Source organism: Aythya marila (genome assembly GCF_965140915.1).
Source record: "Aythya marila genome assembly, chromosome: 4".
NCBI lineage: Eukaryota > Metazoa > Chordata > Aves > Anseriformes > Anatidae > Aythya > Aythya marila.
Window position 1 is genome coordinate 52,033,166 of NC_139045.1, and position 15,776 is coordinate 52,048,941.

A 15,776-nucleotide genomic window follows, 5' to 3' on the forward strand; every position below is an offset into this window, starting at 1 on the left:
ATTCTGATGTCTAACCCCATATGGACAGATGTTCTGCCTTCTTCCAAGTTTCTCCACTTTATCACCCAGGCTTCTTGCATTTGTATATTTCCTTTTATAACCGTGTCCAGGTTTTATTTCAGCCCAGTTAGAAATGTTTTTTTTTTCCATAACCAGACAGACCACTCGATTTTGTCAGCATTAATGATGAAGAGGCACTTTAGTGAACCAGTCACTATATTAAATCCTCTCTAAGCTAACTTCTAATTAACCAATTTCAAGTGAACGATATCTGGCATTTTCTTAAGCGGCTTGGACAGCTTTGCTGGTATTGTGAAATTATTGTTAATACACAAGTCTAATACATAAACCCAACCTCTTGAAGCAATTTGAAACACTTGGCTATCTATACACGGATGAACAAGCCGTCTCTCTGAGCCAGGACTGGAGGTTCGGATTGGAGATGGCACCAGTGGGCATCTGACACAGGCACCAAGAATCGACTCTACTGGGGAAGGAGTTTCACTCTTTGGGGGTCAGGTGGAAAGGATTCAGTTGCCACTGAAGTACAGAGCATTAATACATACCGCTTGGTTACCCTAGGCAGGTTGCTCGCTCACGGAGCACGCAGTATTCAATGGCACACACTCTCCACACCACACAAAGGCAATTTAACAAGTAAAAATAGATGGATATAACCTTTGTTTTGCATCCATAAAACGCTGCTCTGTGCACTTCGAATTCAGACACATGGCAAGTCACCATCAACTGCCTAAAGCCAGTGTCTTTGTTTACCTTCCAAACACACATAAAATAGCTTAAATTAACAGAGCACAACCTTTACCAGCTATGTAACATTTTACTGAATAATTACAGCTTCCAGACATTTTACAAGATGTACCAAATTCAATTATAATTACAGGAGAAAACATATGCAGCGAAATACTTAAATATCTACATCTCACAAATCAAACTGACTTCTCCATACTAATCTGAAGTAACCAAGACAGAATGAGAAAGCCAATACACCATAAAGCATCGGAAGGGGGAAGAAGTGGGGTAGAAAATACATTTGATTAAAAGGCTGCATGGAAAAACACATTTCAGTTTTGAGATTGCCCTTTGAAAGCTCTGCCACCAGTGAATACCCCCACCGTTGGCTTTCAGATTTAATAGTTTTGGCAATAGCCAAAAAGCTTTCCAAATACTTTAGACATTTTTCAGGTACTTCATCTCACATCCTTTTCCAGTCTTTATTTTGAAGAGAATCTTACCAAAAAGCTTTATATTACATCATTTATACAACATAGCTTTTTTTTTTTTCTGTCTTCAGATTTGAAGCAGTTGGTCAAAACCTCAAATGGTTTAAATACAGTCTAAATTTAGGTTACAATAATCAAACTTATCTTAGATTAAGTGAGTGTAGAGCTGTATTCCACTACTTTAACAGACCCCTTGTCCCCATAACAGAACCACAAACACCGATAATACAAAAATATGACCAGGCTTACTGTTAGTGTAACACTTCTAAAAAGTAACCAAGACCTTCTATTTTAATTGGTGCTTTTCATTTACACAGAAAAAAAAAAAAAAAAAAGAAAAGAAAAGAAAAGAAATTGTCCTTAAGAACCTAGTGTAATGTAGAAGGATGATTTTCTCCATACCTATTTTTCATTTTCTGTGGTATCTTATAAAATGTATGTCTTCTTTACATTACACATCGAAATTTCTCTTTAATTCCTTCCCACAATGTCATGATTTAACTGGAAATCTTGCTTATCCAGAGACACTTAAGCAACCTGATAATACAGACTAACGTTCAGTAACAGTTGTAATCCACTGCAACAATGCTGTAGTCCTTACAGTACTCCACCCTTTTTTCTGTACTTCTGTATGGTTTTTCAATCCTTTTTGGCTGAAAGAAGCAATTCGTTTCCTCTTTAATTCACTCCAGCTACCACTTCCACAATTTAAATTCCTCAACCTCCACTCACCAAACACACACCTCCTCAACAACACCTCCTCAGATCCAGACTGAGATTATGCCCTTACCCTTCAGTTTTCAGAGGGCAAACAGGTGCACATTTGCAAGACTGAATACCAGATTAGGCAACGGATAAACTGAGTCACTGAATTTCACTACAGAAAGACAAGTTTTCACTACAGTAGGGGGTGGGGGGAAATTACTCAATTCTCTTAATACTGTTTAAAAAAAAAAAAAAAAAAAAAAAAAAAGAAATTCTGTTCTAGGCATTCTGTTCAAATGTTATTTTGTATTGCTCCTCCCCTCTCCAAACATCATTTCTTACCTCTGGCCACATTTTCTAGATTGTATTGATATATCCCTATTCCCAACACTCAACACCTTAGGTTTTTCCTTCCTTTCATTCTTTCCTTTTTACCACACATTTTGTTATAGTTTCTATTCTTTTGCTTCAGCCTGAAAACCCAGACTGATTGACTGCAGTTTCTACAGCCCAAACAACCACATGGCAGTTTTTTATTTTCCTCAGAACGTCTTCCAGAAATCAGACTATTGTGCTTGAAAGCCTGGATTCCTATTTCTTTTTATATGCAAGGCAGCTACAGTTTTCTTTTGATCTTAATTATTTCTGTCTCACTGACAAGAAAGGAAAAAAAAGACTAAAGCTAGACAACCCCTCTACAAAAAATCTGTTTGGTACATCTCAACTTCTCATTTACATTAAGCAGGCAAACTGCAGAAGAGATAGATGTTAGTTGTTCTCTCTATTCAGAGCTAACACTAAGAACAGAAGCAGCACAATATTTAAGCTAGGAAAAACGTGCATTTTCATTTTACACCCACTTCTGCAGTGTAAGCCCTTAGGCATGCACAGAAGTTCGGCTCTGGTGCAGGAGTCAATATTAATCAATTGTTCTATTCTGCCAAGCCAAAGTGCCTTAAGAACATGACGACCAAATGAAATACTTTTCTTTCAAGTCTTAGACAATATGCTTCTGTGAATTCTTTTGTGAGAAACGCATCTAGATCATCTTTAGCACAAGGATTACTTAATTGAGAATTTTTGAAAATTGCAGCACTCCTTTTGATACACAAAAGCCTAAAAACTCTTTGCAGGAAAGCCATATTTGATGCACTCATCACTAATAGAGGGACTTTCATAATGTATAATTTTTTCTTTGTTAAGCAGAAAATAGAAGTCAGCTAAAGTGATAACAAATAAGGAGGACATAGAATTGCAATCAGTGTATTACGTAGACAAAACAAATCTAAAACTCTTCCCTGTTCTCTCCCCTTGTCAAAGGGAGACCAACAAAAATCAGATCTCTAGATTGAAAAAGCTTCGCCTACCATGATCAGAGAACGCCAGTAGTTTTGGCTAGCATGATTTGAAGCTTTCAAAACAGTGATCACTACTGTAAACTACCAATAAACAAGAAGCCAGTACAAAAATCCAGAGACCAAGGGTAGAATTTAGCCCTGCTATTAAGACATAAGCTCCATGTTATGGCTTCCTCCTTTCCAAGTAAGAGATTAAATAAGAAAAAAAAAAAAAAAAAAAGTAGGAATTCAAGGACTGAGAAAAGCATGGGCTAAAAAACCTTCATTTTGAGCACAAACCACAGCAGAAAAAGGATGCAGCATGTCTTTTAAAACATGTTCTCCTGTTCCCCAAGTCCCTGCTCCTCCTAGACCAGAACCCAAAGCAGTCTCTGTAACACACTCTGTAGCACACTAAAGGACTAGCACCACAGGCTTAACAAATGCTTTAGAAAGTCAGAGGGGTGGGACCACATGAAGTACTGAATTCCAAAGTTTATAAACAATTTAGGCTTGAAATTGACTCATGGGGGCAAATATAATCACTTCAGAATTTTATCTTTATCTTACAGAGTGTAGGAAAGCATATTACTAGTGTCCAGCCAACTTTGACTTAAAATATGTTATGATCACTCAGTATATTGAAACACTTAAACAATTTTTATACTAAAAGCATAATTTTTACAGAATTATGAGATATGACAACAAATAAGCAAAGGGCAGTAGTACTTTGAACACAATTTGAACACCTGTAATGCCAGTCTACAAAAATAATTATTTTAACATACTAATTTTTTATTGAAATATTTCCTAGAATATAACTGCAGTTAGCTAACCCTCACTCCTTTTCCTTAACTACACACCTTTAAATCAGTCTTAAAGGATCATCATGCAATTGTATTTGTGATGAAGAAAAAATCCACTCCTTCAGACTTTACAATTTTTCTTCAATTCTGAGGATTCTATCAGGTAAATGGATTATTTGAATATTTTCCTCCAAAACACTAAAACAAAAGTAAACTAAGTATGGACCCACATCACCTCAAGCTTTAAGGAAAAAAAAATAGTAAAAATGTCAAAACTTTTAGAAGCAATCTATAGATTATAATACATATTAAAATGTAACAACTTGGAATTACCTTGCCTTTCCAATCTGACAGGCTCAATGAATCAATATTTTCACCCAACTGCAAGACAGGCAAGCTTAAAAGGAACTGCCAAAAACAGTCATCCAGCCTTTTTGGGGTACACCACCATCCAGATCAGTTTTAAAAATGGAAACAGGTCCTCAAACTACACAATTAATTATGTATCCAAACCCAAGTTCTAGGTTCTTAAATTTAACATATTGCAATGACATAATCAAGAATGTAATCGGGAGAGAAAGATCTAAATTTTTTATTGGAATGTGAACAAAAGGTATGTAGGTGAGTATACTTCTGACTCACGTAAGAAAATTAGGATGAGAATTCATGTGAATTACATCTCTGGTGAGTAAGAGAACATTTCTACAGGCTGTTGGAACAGAGGTCCTGTAAAGATATAAACTCATGCCTCCTCTTTAAAAAGATATTGGAACACTTCAGTATCTACACAGTGTTTACTAACTTTGTGAAATTTCTGCCCTGCAACAGGGCAGACTTTATGAAATTTGTATCCTGTTGGCATCGCTGACACCCGCATACAAACCATTTATATCACATTGACTATCGCCCCACACTAACAAGGTTTTCCCAATTCTACTCCTCTTTCAGTTTTTAACATTTCCGCAATAACAATTGTTAAGCGTTTATTCAAATTCAAAATCCACGTAGATATTCTAGGCAGTAGGAAAGAGGTTATGCATTTATCAGATTCCAGTGCTCTTCATGAATAAGACTAACATCAGCACACTGCATAATGACTTGAGATGAAGTTCACATGGAGGTGCAAGGAGATAGATAAATGATGTAAAATGTAAGGTAAATGACTGAAAACATAATTGCTTTAAAATTTAAAGTAATATTTACTTGATACAGTACACTTGCAGATTACCTTTGAACTCTTTTACTAAAAGCATTTTTAATCATCAGGCTTAAATATACTAATTCTACAATAGGGGAAAAGAGGCAAATGATGCCTTCTGGATCAGCCACGATAAACCAATACACTACAAATAAGCCACTGGTGAATAGGAACTATGGGCAAGGATACCAAAGAGATCCACAATCACCACATGTGAAGTCCCATCTTTAAATAAACTCTGGAATGTTATTCTACCTAAAATGGCCAGCATGCAAAGTGCTTTTCAGTTGTCAAAAGGCATGCTACTTTCAATTTTTATAATTCTCTGGTAAATTATATTTAATACCAAAAAAAAGTCTAAAAAGCTTTTAGTCAAATCTGGACATACTGGTCTCCACAATTATTATTTGCTGCAATGCTTATAATTTAATCTTAATAAATTATTTTTGATGACTTGTGTTTCATGTCAGCATTTCTTCTCTCAGCCAGTCAGTCATTACTCAGCAGAGGAGTCACTAGGAAGTTCTTATTACCACCTCTCACTCATCAGCAATTTTCATTTTACTGAAACGTTTTAAAGTGCATAAAAGATTTTCCTCAGAGTTACTTATATGTAGTTATTTCACTTATATTTCAACATGCACGACCATAGCTTCTATTAAATGACTGGTTCTCAAAGAATCTGGTATGACTTGGGTGCCCGCTGCAGAAAGCCCTGAAGCTGATCTTGTATAGTGCTAGAATTGCAAGTTTCAGAGTTATAAATTCTAGGCACTTATCTCTGGATTGTTGAGGACCACTGAAAATTCTTTTCCTTTCCCAGACAAGTAGGGTCAATTCTTAAAAAACACAAAGTAAGCAGTTTAGAATTCAGATAATGGATAATGCCTACAGGTAAATAAATAAAAATACAATGTATTCATTTGTTTAATTATAAATATTTCTAACACAGTTTTGACTGTTATTAGTTCCAAATACATTTCTTACGTCTTCTAGCAATGACCATTTCTGGCAATACCACCTATTAAAAGTATAAAAAGCAAAAAAAAAAAAAAAAAAAAAAAAAAAAAAAAGCCAGGTAACTTTTAATAAACACTACCATAAATATCTCCCAGATTACATCTGAAGATATTTACAAAAAGGAGAACAAGTGTAAAAGTAGGAAAAAAATTAAACAGAGGAAATTCACTGAAGTCTCTACACAGTAATTTCTTCACAGTAACTCAACATACTCTGGCTAACCACATAAAGCTGACACCACCGAGGAGAAAAACTTGATTTTTCTGAAGTGCTGTTGGTAATCACAATGGTGGCAAAAAGATTTCAGGTCATGGTACTTAAGAGAAGGCCAGCGCCTGTTTGAAAGAATTTATCTCATAGAAAAGAAGAACTGTGAAACAATCACACAGTTGAAATATAACAATTAGTTTAAGGTTGGCAGGTTCCACTGGAACAAACTCTTCCTAGCTAATCTTAATATCTCCCAAGAACCTTTAATGATATCTTGAAAGAAACTAAACAAGTGCAAACTGACTGCAAAGGGACACAAATTGAAAAACTAAATGTATATTGTATATTTTCAGGCAGTTTTATTTGCCTAACTAACCCTCAAGTCTGAAGTTCTGAATTGCAGTAAATATGCTCAGACAGATTCTCCAGTGGACTTTAAGTCAAGTAGCTTTTCAAATTGATTTTGCCATGGAATTTGTTGTCTGCAACTCTAATGCTCTTCCAGAAACAGAAGCAGTGCTAACAGCCCAGGAAGCCTACAGCTAAAGTAAGCAAGGTATGGTGCTGAGGTCACTGCAATTTCAGAAGCTTTTCAGCCATTTACGTGATTTCTTCAAAAATGGTATCAACATAAAGATTTCTTCTGTCAAGTCTATAGTATCTCCAAATCCACATGACGAACATCAGGATTTCGTTGCTGAAATTAAAAAATATGTTTTTAATTGAAAATATTCAAACATTTTTGCACATGGATACAAATAATCAATTCCTCATATAATATTGGCAAATGCATAACAAATCCCTTTTTCTTGTAATCTCTGGACTATTTTGAAATAAGAATAACTTCAACAAACACAGCTTTTATTATAGCAATTTTGAAGACTAAGTCATCTTTTTATTTGACAAATACTCTTTAATTTCACCACTGAATTAGCTCTTATGCTTTATATAGTATTAAACAGCTCTTTTGATTTTAAAAAGGCAATTACTTTTATGTAAAACTGTCCAAATAAAACTTTCTTAAAGTCATATGCATGTGTTTAACAGGCACTTTCCTGAATAATGGATAACTTCTGAAATGGCATTCTGTTGAATGCCATTGGATCTATTTATAAAGATTTAAAATATTATTTCCATTAAGAAATATGCATTCTCTGATGGGGTAGAGATGTTATCATCACTACATGAACTATATAATCTATGACAGGTTTATTGAGAGTCACCTACTTCAAACTCATCCAGCCTGTGAGTATGACTTGTGTATTCAGTAAAGCATATTCAACGGCAACATAATCACTGAAATCCCTGACTATACCAAAAAGTAGTATTCATGTTAATAAAATAATTAGTTATGAGCCTGCTGCTCAAAAACCATGAGGAACTGGATCTGCTGATGCAATTACACTCGAAAACATTTTGATTTATAAACAGCACCACTCTAGGGAAATAAACTGAAACTAGAATATTTATCAAAAATTATAGGCAAGGATGGACATACTCTTGAGCAGTGTCTCCCCATGAAGAGAAAAGAGAGTCATAACAGGACTGTATTTGTCTGGCAATCAGTATACTTACAGTTCTATATTCACACCAGAAAAGGTGTAATTAACAGCCATGAAATAAATAAACAATTAAAAATAGCAATAATCATTTGTTACATCAATCAAAGGATATTTAAATTGTATAACAAAAAAACATAATGATAAGAAGTAATGACAGGCTTTTAAAAGCAGTAAGCACTGTGCTGCTTCAACATCAGCAAAAGCCATTGAGTAATTAGAGCACTGAAATGGTGATACCAGTTTTGACTACATGCTAAGTACCATGTTAAAAAAAATTAAATTGAAAAAAAATTGCTACTTTAGAACCAAAACAAAATTCAACAGCATGTAAATAACCTGACACTGAGAATACCCTAGCATTTACAGAGGCACAGTGAGTTCTCATTTCATGGAAACTGTGTTATGCAACAGTATAAAATTGACCAAAATGCAAAACAGATCAAAGGCAAAGGGTTTGCTGCTGTTCAGAATTTAGCTAGTGAAACCACAAGAAAATTGGCATTAAGATCATCAACCTTTTTCCCTCTTATGTTTACAAACACAATCACAAGAAATAGAACCAATGGTATTGCATACTCTGATATATTTTAAACATTTCCTATTAAGTAGCTAATTTTTACCTTTAGGTCTTTCTCAAGTCTGTCTACTTCAGCTCCCAGTGTGTCAATGATATTCTCACCATGCTTAAGCATGAATGCTTCTAACTCTTCAAGGGTCTTCACTTGCTGAATTTCCTAGCAAGAAATCAAATTTAAGACATTGAGAAGGTGAGAAAGGGGGAGGAGGGGAAAATACTTATTCTGAGTACCACGTGATCAATTCATCTTAAAATCCACCATTACTGTGAATGATGATGTAAATACTGCTCCTCAACAATGTAAAAAACCCCTCAAAGACAGTTGGTAAGAACTAAGACTAGGAGACCAAGTGCATAACAAACTGAAAGAATAAGGTTAAGAAAGACAGGAGGCTACATCCACTCCTCATCTCCCAAAAAAACAGACATCAGAAGCACCAAAGAAGGTATCACCATGTTATCATAAGCTTTCCTTACAGTTCTCACACCAAGAACCAAGCCGGCCAGAAGCCACCCTATGCCCTCTAATATCTTTGTCACCAGTTAGATGATACAGCTGCAATGCAGGACGAATAGGTTATTGGTAATAGACTGATAATAATCAAATAGACAATTTGTCTTGTGCATACAACTACAAAACAACATCAATTTCTCTTCTGTCCCATTACTCTAAAACTGAAAAGACTAATAATGTACTTGAATGAGCTTAAAAAATGTCCCCCAACCACACTAATGTGTGACTAAGACAAGGGCAAGTCTAACAAGCAAAATAAATGAGATTAACCTGAATGACAGCACTTCAACTCATAGATTTCACACCTTTAGAATAAGCAGTGTTGATATCAATACAGGATAAGCCAGTTATTTAAAAAACAAAAATGCACACCAAAAGGCAGGCACTATGTCTGCCCTTGACTATGAATGATGGAGTCCTGCTGAAAGGGGCTTTTCTTCAATGTTGGCTTGACAACTGACACAGGGTTACTACATGGAGCTACAATGACCTGTATATGAAGCAGTTGTCAATCTAGAACCAACCCAAGAAAAGAAACAGTGAAGGTTCTACGCAAGGGAAGGGAATAGTGGGTAAAGAACAAAAATTAGCAAGGACGCAAAGGAACTGGGACTCAACAATTTAAAAAAAAAAAAAATCAAGCAAACCTGCATTGCCCCAGTTACACAAACTTAATAGCACTATTCCTTCCAAAAACATATTAAATTGAAATCCAATCCACACACAAATCACATATTGCACTATATAATATACATCTTTTATTATTATTAAAGGGTGGTGCTTTTTATAAACTCACACACTGACTAATGGCTTAAAAATTTGCAGTAATTAAATGTAAATTCAGATAACTGCTAAGTCATGTTTAATGGACAGACATAATATGCAGACATCTAATCTTCATTTTGAAAGGGTAGCAAAGAAAAATCTTACAGCTACGCATACAGATGCGTATAAGAAATTGCTACCAGTGAAAACAGATGGATAAGCAAAAACATTTTGCCTACTTAAAACTCTCTGTAGTTTAGACAAATCATTCTTTACTTCAAACTTCATAGCTTTGCCAAGTAAAATTCAACTGAGAAGGGTTTTGCATTTCTGTATTGAAGAGAGGGATTAAAAAAAAACTTCTCTGAACTACTCTAGATTCGGAGACAGACACAGATGTTTAATGCTGTCAAAATGCTAAGTCATGTGATGCAAGCAATCCATACTCAAGCCCAGTCTGAATGGCAGTACCTGTAAACCGTAACTGCATCTTCAGCACCCAAAGTGAATGCCTCTGCCAAAACAGACGCTTATTCTCACGTGACAGGCTTCTAGTTTTAACCAGAGTTCTTGCAACTTAATAAATACTTATTTGATGAACTATGTTCTTAATAACATGATTTTAGACAAGTCTGCATTTTCTAGTGAAAAGCTGAATTAAAAATCTGCCCTTCTTCCTACCCAGCCCTCGCTAAGCTTGTTTCTATAATGGCTCTATTTCAGCAGCACATTAACACGATTCTGTGTGCAGATGCAGTGTTCGGAACACATTAACACAAAGTAAAGACATCTACAAACCTTCAAAATGAAGAAGTCATTTTCAAGTCTTGAAAAAACTTTTTTTAAAACATACTTGAAGTTAGAAAGCAAAATCAAATGCTGGAGGTAACAAAATCATTTTGTTTAAACATACCTGTAGCAGCTGTTCAATGTCTTGTTTTTCCAGGTAAGAACGAGTAACGACCCGCCCATCAAAGTCTACTTCTGCCTTGAATCTCACTTTACTCATTCCCATGTCTGTGGCTTTCACATCATGAATTGCTCTGAAACGCAGAGTTTTTAAAGAAAAGTAGAACACCACTAAGTAAATAACTAGCTAGTTTGACTTCTGGCGTTAACAATATTGATACAGTAACATGATCAATTAATTTTAAAAAGGTCACTGCCTTTGACTAACGTATCCTCATTTTGTTACCACACATTTCCATTAAATACTTTATATTTATTTAATCATTGCACCTCTTCCACGGATACCTGCTACACCAACACAAATATCCCACATCCTTGAAGGGCTCACTACAATAAGAGACAGACTACAAGAAGCAAGGTAGATTCAGAACTAGATTAGTAGTATTTGAAAAACAAGCTTTTAAGTTCAACTTATTTGCTACTACGCAGGGTTTTTTTGTTCTTGTTTTGCCTTCTCCTACTCTAGAACATAATTTATTCTGCAATGAAAAAAATACATACAACTACTGAAAAATTTTCAAGTATCCTCAATTCTGACATGAAGAAAAATGATACATTGCCAGATATTGGAAGTACTCATTGCAATTCCAAAAGCGTCCTTTCCTAGATAACTACACAGTCTGTAAAGATATGATTTGGAGAATTTCCCATTCTTATTATTCCTATTTCCTATATACTTAATATATGAAAAAGTTGTGGATAGTGTATTTGGAACTCATTTTTACAAGTTTCAAAATTTTGAAATTCTTTATTCCAACATTTCTGAGGCAAAAGAGCAAAACAAATATCTGAGGTCAACTGCAGACAAAGTTCTCGTGAATGTTTTATTGACAGAAAAATTCAATCTTAAATTTTTAAATTCTAACGTAACATTTAGACAAAGCAATAAAGCTCACATGATAGGAAGTACTATTTTTTTCCCATTTGTTTTACTAAATTGTGCAATTTCACAGCATCTTTAGAATTAGCATGCCCTTTTCTCTTAAGCAAATTTTCTCTTCCCAACCAGAAAGGTTGCTTCCCATCTGAATGCTTATAAATTAGAAATAACTTCACAAGAGGTGCAGGGAGAAAGCAGAAGGCAAGTATTTCTGAAGTAGCCTGTTCTCCCTACAGAGAGCAGCCAACAGAGAACAGGAGGCAGAAGTTTATGATTATCAGTTACAGAAAGTGTTTGTGGAAATTCTCTTATAATACTCTAATTCTATTTCTTTGTGTGTCAAGAACTTTAAAAAAAAAAAAAAAAGAAATAGAATGAACTAAATATAGACACAGCGAAAAAAATCATAGCAAATATTTAAGCAGATTAGAAGTACTATCAGCGTACTGGTAGCAATAAAGAATTTCCAGCTCCAATCAAATTTGTACAGCAATACTGTGGGACGCTACCAAATCAAAACGATATTAACTGGAGTTAACTTAACTTGCATCAAACCATCTTCTCATACAAGAGGGTATTTAAGGTAACAGATGTGTTTCAATGAGGGTTATTGAAGGGAATTCAAATCCATGAGATTAAAAAATGTTGAAGATGCATCAAGAGCTAAGAAAGAAGATAAAAGATCTGTCAGACCCTAATTAGATGATAACTTGATAACAGAATTCAGTGGAATGATGCATATTCTGTAAATGCAGAAAAAAATCTACCTACTCATAACCTGCCCAGGGAAGATAAGACCATAAGTCAAGGGGAGAAAATCACAATTCCAAATACAAGCATACCAGCTAAAGCTTAAGTTACAAAGCTTGTTGGTGGCTAGAACATGCTGTGAACTCAACTAAGGAAAAAAGCAAGTTCCACACTTGACTATTGTCAAGAAGTTCAATTTATGAGTTTTGAGCCATCAGTAGTAATTTTTCATGTTTAAAAAAAAAAAAAAAAAAAAAAAAAAAAAAAAAAAAAAGATTTTACAACAGAACAGTAGCACGATTACCTAATAGTTTTTACAATTAATTAAAATTGAGGATGAAACTGTCACCAAAAATAGTTGACGCCTAGGGGCCCATGATTACATTCCATAAAAACAGGATGAGGACAGTCTGTACCAAGTCATATATTTTATCTCACAGTTCCAAAAGCTTAACCTCCTAACGTTTCAGTTAAACTCAACACAAAGGTTTAGGCACCAAAAATTTGTGAACAAGAGTTACAAATGGAATGTTCATGTAGCAAAAAATAAAATCAAGTAATTTTGTAGCCAAGAATAACTGTGAAAGACCATTCTAGTTCACAAATTAAGGGCTACAGCTAGAAATTATTAAGCAAAAGGAAAAGAAATGGGAAATAAATGAGTTTAAAAAACAGAAACAAATTGTCCAGGAAACCGACAGGAATGGAAAAAGGCAATCACTGTTGGTGATAAAATCAAAAGAAAATAAAACTTGGTTTGTAAGGATAGCAGAAACAAAAGATAACCTGGAAACAAGCCTTCTACTAGATGGAAATGACAGAATTGCTACTAATGATACCGAATAGGAAGAAACATGTAATAAGCATCATCATCTTAATCTGAAAAAAGCTGAACAATAAACTAGTAAAAACACTTCTCTTAGTAACCAACAAGCATACTGGACATTTAAAAGAAAAAAAAATGTTTCTAATTCATCAGGCTCTGTAACTTGTATTTGACAGTCAGAAGAACTAGGAATAACTGTGAAAGCCAATTAATTTTTCATCTTGCAACACTAATGAGAGTGGGGAAAAAAAAGATTAACACTGTGCAAAAATTTAAGAATTACAAATAAGACAATCCATTTCATTAAAGACAATTTCACCTGACAACCAAAGGCAAAATAGTGAAAAAGGTGGAAAAAAAATATATATTAACAGCATTAATATCAGTCATTAAGGCTTTAGTAAATGTAGGTCTTGTCAAACAAACTCTGTAAAAAAAAAAAATTCAAGTTTTAGCTGAAAAAAGATTAGCAAGAGAGATCATTTATTTTAGTACTACAGCAGTTAGTACTGTCTGATGAGTCGAATAATTTATAATTAGTAGTGGAACATGATGTTCAGACAATCTATTGACAGAATAGTAGATTATGAATGGTGATGGCATGGGGAAATAAAAATCAGAGCTTCTGGATCCTTTGGTCAATTTGGATCTAAAATATCTTCTGATGAATACTAAACAATTCTCCTTCACATATATCCTCTTCATATCTTGCAGAAACATTAAAGATTGCAAACCCTCTCTCAAAGAACGAGAGGACTGTTTTGAGAAGAAGCAACTGCAAAAAGAAGGATTGCATTGAAAACTCAGGTATAGTCAGTTCCTTACTAAGTCTTCACTTTGTTATTATCCTATGTGCTTCTTTAAAATTAAGTTAATTTCTGTTATAAAAATGCTTTCATCAAGGAGATGAACTAAATCTGCTCTGTTCATAAGTTATAGCTGCCTAAAAAACTGAGTATAACGTAAGTGGTGTCTGGGACAGGAAAGATTTCAAGATTCCAGCTTGGGACAAGAAAGAGCCAACAATCTGTGTACTTTGGATATGAAATTCAGGAACAATTGAAAGAAGCTAATTTTCATGTCGTCGTGTTGTGTGTCATCCCCCCCCCCCATAACTTGGGAATGACCACAAATAATAATAATAAAAAGAACTAAAATACTGTGGACAATTTACTTGAAAATACATTTCTGACTAAAGATTAAGAAGAAAACAAAAATGTTTTTGCTTCTAAATTAAGGTTAATAATGTTAAAGTAATCTAAAACAGCTCCTTAAAAGCATTTAAACAAGATTTCAGAATTACGATGAGCTGTAAGTTTGTTATTTCAAATTACAGATATCCAAAGGAAGAGAAATTAGCACTGAATTCATTCTGTAAACATCTAGCGTGCAGAATCTCTTGAAACACTACTGCAGCACTTCACTGCCAGCTGTAACAGAATCCCATACACTGAATGTTAACAGTAACATCGAATTAAAACATTTAAGTATTATAAGCTATGAAAGCAACATTGTGGCATCATTTCTGTTTGCATTTCATGTATTTGAAGTTACTTTTATATTTGTCATGACCTCATTAAGTCATGCGACAATTCTGGTAATTAATGTAGCTGTTGGAACATATATGCAATTTCATTTCAGCTGTGGAGTGTATGAGAGGTAAGAGCATGCACTTATTACATTTTTAGCATAGAAGTTAGTAATAATTAAGTCTAAAAATCCCAGTATAGAAAACTGAAAACAATCTCACCAGATTTCTCCTATGTAAGTGCTTGAACTATTTTTTCAAATGTTATTTTCCTATTTTTTGCTGTTCTTAGTAGAGTTTTTGAATTATAAAGATTCTCACCTTACTACAGGATCACTTTCCAGTAATTCAGTAAGTCGCTGCAGCTGTTCAGGCTGAATGGATCGTCCCAGCAGGGCTTCAGTGTTAGTGTAGATAAGAAATGCTGACACAGTTCCTAACAAAGTTCCAACACCTAGAGACCCCACGCTGTCATAATATGGGTTTCCTAAACAAGACACCTCAAATTAGTTTGAGAGCATTTCTAAAACATTCCAGATAATTCAGATTTCACACTGAAAGTACTACAGTTTGAGTGTCTTGTTTTGCTTTTTGTTTGTTTTGATTTAGGTATTAGCAGTTATTTACTACCAAGGGACACAAATTTAGAAGAAAAAAGTTATCTTAAGAAGATCTCAAGTACCTCCTCTCACTCAGCTGGAAAACATCATACTCTCCTTTCTCCTGCAGGACTGATGAGAAGTCTTCAGTTTTTTGGGGTTTCCAGGTATAGACTTAAATTTATGAACATAAAATTCTATAAATTTAAACACAGGTAGTAGCACTACTAGAAGTCTTTGCTCTTTTATCAGTAAAGCAACATTGTTTTATAAAAATAATTATATCGCC

The 15,776-nt window shown here is 34.4% G+C and overlaps 1 protein-coding gene across 1 annotated transcript in view; it reads right to left on the reverse strand.

Moving 5' to 3' along the window:
• Positions 1–4,654: 4,654 nt before the first annotated feature.
• The window catches only part of SLC30A9 (solute carrier family 30 member 9), a 33,872-nt gene continuing 22,750 nt past the window's right edge, over positions 4,655–15,776 (reverse strand). The window contains exons 15-18 of the mRNA XM_082759019.1: positions 15,210–15,375; positions 10,849–10,978; positions 8,700–8,813; positions 4,655–7,214 (exon numbers count right to left, since the gene is read on the reverse strand). Coding sequence (XP_082615145.1) covers positions 7,170–7,214; positions 8,700–8,813; positions 10,849–10,978; positions 15,210–15,375 — 455 coding nt within the window. The 3' untranslated portion in view covers positions 4,655–7,169. The remainder of the gene's footprint in view (positions 7,215–8,699; positions 8,814–10,848; positions 10,979–15,209; positions 15,376–15,776) is intronic.